The 8,197-nt window shown below is 38.2% G+C and overlaps 1 protein-coding gene across 1 annotated transcript in view; it reads right to left on the minus strand.

Annotated features, from left to right (window-relative positions):
• The window catches only part of LOC111632788, a 7,777-nt gene extending 5,338 nt beyond the window's left edge, over positions 1-2,439 (minus strand). The window contains exons 1-2 of the mRNA XM_023377316.1: positions 1,347-2,439; positions 4-402 (exon numbers count right to left, since the gene is read on the minus strand). Coding sequence (XP_023233084.1) covers positions 4-402; positions 1,347-1,391 — 444 coding nt within the window. The 5' untranslated portion in view covers positions 1,392-2,439. The remainder of the gene's footprint in view (positions 1-3; positions 403-1,346) is intronic.
• Positions 2,440-8,197: the final 5,758 nt, after the last annotated feature.

The following is an 8,197-nucleotide window of genomic DNA, read 5'->3' on the forward strand; positions in this document are numbered from 1 at the left end:
AGCATCCTCAGGTTTTGCTGTTAATATATTTTTGCATTCATCACAACCGAGTGATGGCAGTAGACGATAAATAATATAACCTCCTAAATAATGTAGGATAAACTTAAATGTTTCTGGTGTACAATAATCATGATCTAATAATTCACTATCACTAGTATCTCCGTAGGACAGGCTTGGATTAGAAAGCAAATTTTGTAAATGTTCTTCCAGTTGTTCTTGAACTTCCTTAAATGGTTTTTTATGACTCCAAAGAAGATTTTTTAAAGTAATAAGGGAAGATACAGGGCCAGTTTGAACTGATGCTCGTTTGGGTGGACGAACCAAACTGTACAGGTATAAGAACTGCACTGTTGTGGGATGAGAATTGCTTCCACTTCCTTGTCTTATCATTCCAAAGAAACGCTAATTGAAAAGAAAACATAAGTTAAGAGTTTAATACAAGATTATAAAATCATTACACGAAGTCGGTTTTGATTGATTAAAAAAATATCAGACAATTAATCTTTATAAGGAAAGTTGGGCCACAGAGAGATAGCCCTCAGTGAATCACAGTGGGTCTCACAAACCCAGCTCAATCTTTAGTTAACATTTTTTTAAATATAAAAATACTGAAAAAAATTTATATTCTTCTAACGTACAGTCCGATCAACACGCGGTTAGAAGGTTTTTTTTTTATTTGACTTTACTTGGACTACATGTCTTAGCAAAACCTTCCAGTCAAAAAATTTACCGGGAAACTCATTACTTCTAGATATTGCGTAATCGCGGGAAATAATTAAACCAAAAGTATTTTAGTTTTGCGGACAATTTTGCCACGAAATGTTTCTATCAAAACACTTATTCGTTTAAATAACTTCAATAAATATGTAAATTAGAGCTAAATTGGAGCTGAAAAACGATGAAAATAGCGATTATCTAACATTTGTTTACAGTTTTACCTTGATTTACGTAAAGGGAGAGATTTTCTTATTGTAGTCAATTTTCCACCAGAAAATTCTGAAAAAATGCTTACTTGTTCAAACAGAATCAAACAACTAGAAGTTATGGAATAATATAAATAAAAGAATGATAGCTACGCAACAATCGTGTCGCTTAGCTATCAAATTATATAAAAATAAACATTAAAAACGCAATTTTGTCATCAATATAGCAAGAAAGAAAGAAAGAAAACAAAGCGCAGAATTTAACTGCGAAATTGTAGTTTTTTTTTTTTACGCGATAGATAAAATTTAATAATTTTATATTAAAACACGGGGTCCGAGAGACCCACTGCGACTCAGGCAAGGGCAAAAAGTTACACGACTCACTGAGGATTAAGATTACATAAAAAACATATAAATATTTACCTTTGGTATTGTCTTTTCGGGATCTCTTCCTAGATGATTTTTCATTTCTTGTGAGACATCGCGTTGATCGTTTTAGAGATACAGACTTACTAATCTACCTACTCTGGTACTACGCAAGGTTCTAGTGTTACAAACCGTGAAGAAAACCTTTCTAACATTTAATAATTTGCTCTAGTAGAATATCCAATATATTAAAATTCATGCCTATAATGTACTACATGAAATATTTAAGTTAGCACATTTAAAAAAACATTAATGAAGTTAACTTGATAAAATTAATAGCAAATCATTCTCACGTTTTTAGAGGAACTCCTTTGATTATGTGTGTGGCAGACAATATTACTGCTTCTCCGGGCATGTATTGTTTCGCCGGTCCTAGAGTTAATTTAAACTCTTTTCACCCTGTGGGCACTAAGAGGGCCTTCATTAGCAAGCCCGTTATGCGTTCGGCCAGGCCCACAATGGGGCGGCCTGGTGGTGAGGGACGGGATCCGACATATCCGAATTTTCCTTCGAACGAGATATTCAGAGTTACTATAGATGTTTCAGAGGCGAAGAAATCGATCCCCGAAAATCGGCAACTCTGATTCTTGTATTTGTAGTCAGTCAGCGACTTTTTTACTTGCCGGGGAATCACTACCGCGACTTCTGATATAAGACACTAAATTATTGGATCAAATTTCATCTGTTATTATTAAATACAGAATGTCCTCAATATATGTCATACTTAAATTCCTAAAAACGCGTCGTGAACAAAATGGTGTACATCGAATAGCAATTTTTCACCGAAAGAATATATTATGTAAGAGATATGGTACAGTACATTGCAAACCAACTAAGTCTGGTGTACAATAAGAAACTGTTTATATGCAAGTTATAAGAAACTGTTTATATGCAAGTGTCGCTACTTGTTATACTTTCAACACAGTATAAGAAGATGACTGCCAAATGTTTGAGCGGTTAGGACTTCAGTCTGCCTCCCTGAGATCGAATTTCAGCTGTTGAAGACCCCAGGGCGATTTGTACCTGATGTATTAAGGCTGCCCGGCAGCCCAAATTGTGGATCTTCAGAAATCAAGCATGGGTAAAATTAAAACGCTCCTCTCTTAGTGCCCTCCATAAACAAAACAAAACAAGTGATCGTTATTACGCTACATTGCGTTTATAAAATAAAAACAAAACAAAAAATCACCAGCTGCCATACTGCAAGTGTAATGAACTATACAATGAGCACCAAGATCTTTAATTAATCATCTTAGGTAAGAATTAGCAATACTGAAATACGACCGACATTTGATGCGAATGTATGAAATTCCATTTAATCCATGCAAGTTGTGATTATCAGAGCCCCTTCGGCCGCCAATTTAGTCTTCTAATCTTTAAAATTGGCGTTTCCACTTCCCGGGACGAAGACCCAGAGGCTGGATTTGTGGGAAGCGAGTGTTCGGGTTGTTTCATTGTGTCGAATTACACAGAACGAGGCGCTTGACGTGTAAGTGCGCCAGTGCAAGAATTCGGGTAAAGGTTAAACGGTGTATATCTTTGTGTACAGTGATGTTATATCCGTGCGCGCGTGCGTGTGCGTGCGTGTGTGTGTATGTGTTTGTTCATCTTCGGTATGTCTAAAAACATAAAAACAGTCAATTACTATATGAAAAGATGCGTTAAAAAATCAAACGAAAGAGTTCTTACCATCGTATATTTCGGAAAATATTCACTTGTACAAGTTGTACGATAAATGGCCAATTGGTCCTCTTCGTAGTAATGGTGGGGAGGGAGAAGAATCTCCCTCCCAAATGTTCCTACAAAACAAAAAGACAGTGAGAAAGCAGAAGTTTATTCGTTTATTACCTAAGGTCAACATTATTACCTTTATCAAACAGTCTTTCTTCCCGAACAGTGTTATGAGAAGAGCGAAGGGCCTGACCTAGCCTAGCCTAACGTAACTTAATTTAATTTACCTTAACCGGAAGCTCAATCCTCATAACAGCTGTTTGGGAAGAAATGTCGGCCGAAAGTCGCGTCCGGTGAAGAAACGTGTCACGTCCGGAGGGTCACAATCGGGAGTCAAATCCGTTGTCGTCGACCGAGTGTCACGTTCGAGAGACAAGTCCGTGGGTCATGTCCGGGTAAGAGAGGTCACGTTTGTTAAAAAGTGTCATGTCCAGGTGAAAAGTGTCGAATCCGGATAGAATGTCGCATCCGGGTGCAAAGGACGAGTCGAGGAAAATCGAAGAGGATCATCGCATAGGCCAAGGGACCCGCAGCCGTCCGCAGCAACAAAACCACGGTCCCGAGACTCGGGTGGCTCTCTCCTCCGATTCCTCCCCATTCCGACTTCGGCTAGGCAGTTGCATCCCCGTGGCGGACGAACAGGCAGAACGCGACCAACCAGAAAATGTCAACTCGACGAGCAGTCACCAGTGGCCGAACGGTCTTCGTACCCTGAGTACTGGAAGTTCGACTGGGAAAAGTGTAGTGATAGAAGTGTAAAGAGGGCCCAACAGCCTTGGAAAATCTGCTGCAAAAAACCAGAGGTTGTCTGGAGCAGACCGAAGAGAGAACCAGTTGGTAGCGACAAAAAAATTTACCAACTTGGCAGGAGGGAGGTTCCAAGAGCTCAAGTCCAAGATCCAGAAAACCAGCGCGTCTTCCCGGTGAGTTACTCAAAGTTTGCAGAAACACGGTAGAGAGCCGAAGGGATATATTCAGTAAACAGCAGAAGAGTGGTGTCCGTAGTCTACCTGATAAAGATGAAGAGAGTTGCTAGAATTCCAGAGGAGACAATCGCCAAAAACCCTGTAGACACCGAAAGTGTTGAAGACAGCTGCCTATAAGGGTCCGCTTTCTAAAGTGTGGCTACAAGTGAGGCGCTGATGTGTACTTGCAGAAAAAGAAATATAGTTTCGGTGACTATGAACGTTAAACACAGGCACTGAAGCTATATTTCTTTTCTGTACGTGATTTTGCAACTGTAGTACGAAATCGATTTATTATTGACGAAGGTCTTTGGTTGTATAGGTCTTTACTGATTAGGCATTAAAACTGCACTATGAGCTGAACTTTTATTTCTCCATGCAGGACTTCCTGCGTTTCTATCGGTAGTTGTCTGGGTTATTATGATTCCTTGTTTACCTAATGACTGCGAGCACGTCCACTGATTCTGAATTCGAGGTATATTTCTTACTTCAGTTGCATTAGTCTAGCCCCAATTCGAAATAACTGTTTTATCCACCTCTGACTGAGGTGACTGTTTCAGTTCGTCTGCTCCTGTCGTTAATAAAGTGAATACGCACGTGATGTCATCGACGTGATAATCAAAATTAGTACCAGAAATGACGAATAGACTTTGCACATCCTGTGTCCCAATTGAATACCCCTTGGCCAAGTGCATCGAACCCAGAGTGTAGCGTCACATAATCCGGACTCCGGGAGGATGCCACGCCACACGCACTTGGGGAAGGTGTTCTTCGCCCGCTGCCTCTCGCTCGTCGAGCCCCCGCTCTTTCACCGTCTCTTCGGGCGCGATACGAGTCCAACAGAACTCGTTCCGCGCCTTCCGAGGACCTCCCTCCCTCCGGCACCACCGCCTCCAAAACCCCACCAACCTCTTCATTCTGTAAAAAAGAAAATTTGCAATTAGTCGAGTGAAAACAAAAGCTTAAATTAATAAAGCAAAAACCATAAAAAGAAAAGCAAAATGCTCTCCGCAGCTGTCTTTTTAAATCTAAAACATTGGAATCGAAAAGGAAAACAGCTTCTGGGACCGATTCTCCAAGTAATATTAAATAAATTCTTACGTCTAGGTTCAATATGGACTAAGACTTAATTAACTCAAAAATCTTTCATCTTCTTTCGAAAAGTCCGCAAACAGCAAAAAACAGCACACAATTGATTGACGAGCGCAAGAAAAGCACGTCCGACTCCGAACAGAAACACAATCGAACTGTGAGTCGTCATGTGTGACGTATTTCGAACAAACGTTAAAAGATGTTCGAATTACATAAAAATTGGAATTAAAAAAAAAATCAATTTTATTTATTTTTTGAAGGATCTCTCCCCTAAATTCTTAAGACTACAATATTTTTATTTTTCTTATTGTTTTTACTCTAGATATTACGAAAACAAAATATTTCATATAACAAGTCTATATATCATTGTAATTAAAAATGTATTTATTTCAAAACGTATCAGTAACAGCAGTGAGCTATTCTCCGTGTTTGGACTCGATCTGTCAGGTGCCAAAAGACAACTTGGGTTAGAAATCGTATTAGCGATCGATTATTGTTATTGCAAACGGTTGGATTTTTGGTTCGTGCGATGTAAAGTCATTGATTTCGAGCGTTTTTCTGAGTTTTTCATCATTTGCAGTGATTTTATCGGAAGTTCAGACTACGAACTTTATAAATTTAGGTATTTTTGAACATTGTTAAGCCGAATAACACAATTAGTGGCAATGATTTTCCGATAAAGCGCCATTTAGATAACAATTGAACAGTTTGGTCACAGAGGCGCCCAATGAAGTCTTTCCATTTATTTTACAAGATAATTTTTACCCTTTTTATTGTTAATTTTCGTTTAGTCCAAATTCAATGGAACTGTAAAAGCAAAATAAGAATTAATAAATACGTGAAATTGTTATCCCCCGCTATGGTTTATATACACATTATATCCCACTTGAAATTCACACCGCTATACTCTACACTTTAATGCAAGTTCTGTTTTCACAACATTCGCTCATTTTTCTTTGCAGATGGATAATTTCAAAGAATTGAAGAAGTGTGTGCCTCGGGCCATGCTGAGCCCGAGGATAGCGCGTCGTCTTTGTCTCGTGTAATACGGGTGCTTCCGAAAGATGCGGAGGAGTCGCATACACCCGGCGTCAAACGGGTGGTCGTCGTAACTCAGGACGACAGCGCTTCGTCTCTCGTCCATTATCTACAACGGCAATATCTGGAAGTTCCAGAATAGACGGTGGAGACAAGGTCACGTGAGATTGAACTGGACAGAAAGGAGTCCGAAAAAATGGTGGAAGAATCCGTCAAGCGTAAGAGGCCTTGGTGGAAACGGTTATTTTACTGCTGGAAAACATAAACATCTTCTCNGAGACTACTACTATTCGAACGATTCGTTACTAACGCGTTTAACTCGTTTGACTTTACGAACGTACCCAAAGTTAGTACTACCAGAGTCGGTAGATTAATTAAATTAAATAACTGGTCTTTCGACTTTCTATCTACGCTCGTTGCTAAAATCAACTAGAGACAAATGTTACCACCAAGGGCACTGCAATCGCTACAAGAGCACTAGATGGAATCGCTGTAAGATGGAATGTTTTCTTTTTATTAAAAGATGTATAACCTCCGAGTTCGATTTCATAATTTTCTATATGAATTTTATTATAAGAATGAAAAAGCTTTTATTTAAACCCAAAACCAGGTTTATGGATAAATAAATGACACTTAATAAAACATTAAACACCTTCCATCGCATATGTATTTTCGTTACGTCGCCGCCACTTCTATTAATTTTAGCAAGTAAGGTTAGAACAGACCATTAAAATAATTAAGTATCCGGATGTAGTTGTTTACAGTTCTTTGGAATTAAAAGATTTCCAACGGATGCAAATTGATAATTTAGAGATGCAACTTACAGATTTTCAAAATAGCATTTGGACTCGCGTGTTTCTCGACTTAAAATCGAAACTTGAAAATCTGGAACGAAATCGTTTGAATAACGAAGAAGAGTGCAACTACGAACAAGAAATTTTGAGTGCATGGAACAGAATACCTGACACTTTTAGCGATATAAAAAATCTAGCGATGGCTTTGCTAATCATTTTTTCATCAACATATTTTTGTGAGACTTTGTTCTCAGCATTAAATAATATTAAAACGAGTAAAACAAACCGGCTAACAGATGAAGTTAATGGCGCTTGCTTAGCCTTGAATGCACCAAGTATAAACCTGCAATCGAAGAATTAGCAGGCAAACTTCAGTACCAAAAAAGTCACTAATTTCTATTTTTTTTCAACAATTTCTAGTTTTTGTACCATTTATTTATCATTATTATTTTTCCTAAGTGTGTATTGTTTTTTGTTTTTGTTTATTTTATACATATTATTTAGTTGATTTTTCTTTGTTAAATTGCGTTTAAGTGAGAATTTTTCTATGTTTTTTTTTTACTTTCAACTGGTGAAATAAATGATTGATTCCCGTTCGCCTGAAAAAATGCAATCGACAGGGAAAAAAGTGCAAAAATCTGGAGGTCAAGTAGGACTTTTGACCGGCATTGTCACATCCTATCATCGATGTAACAGAACACTGATTTAATACAATATCCATTATTGAAAAATAAACATCCCATGTTTGGATTTGTTAATTTTTCACATACTTTGCTTTCTGCCCAGTACATCAATTGGCAAAGCTTATAGCTTGGATATAACAAACCTCCTCGAGTTTTGATAAATGTAAATGTCTTCTCTGGTGCAGCATCTTCAGGTTTTGCTGTTAATATATTTTTGCATTCATCACAACCGAGTGATGGCAGTAGTTGATAAACAATGTAACCTCCTAAATAATCTATATATAAATGGACATGTATGTCCCTATATTTCACTTTTCCGCCAAAACTACACATCGCACGTGAATGGTGTTTGTATGTGATAGTAGCCCCAAGTCTCCATTCGTGCATAGGGGTGGTCGCGTCTCGATAGCTATAAGGGTGCGGGAGATATGGGCTTGAAAGTGGTTGACTTCGAAGATGTGTAACAATGGAAGTGTCAACAATGGAAGTGTTAACAGTGGAAGTGTTAACAATGGAAGTGTTAAGTAACAAAGGAAGTGTTAAGA

This window comes from Centruroides sculpturatus, unplaced genomic scaffold (assembly GCF_000671375.1).
Source record: "Centruroides sculpturatus isolate CEXI.00-Female unplaced genomic scaffold, Cexi_2.0 scaffold840, whole genome shotgun sequence".
NCBI lineage: Eukaryota > Metazoa > Arthropoda > Arachnida > Scorpiones > Buthidae > Centruroides > Centruroides sculpturatus.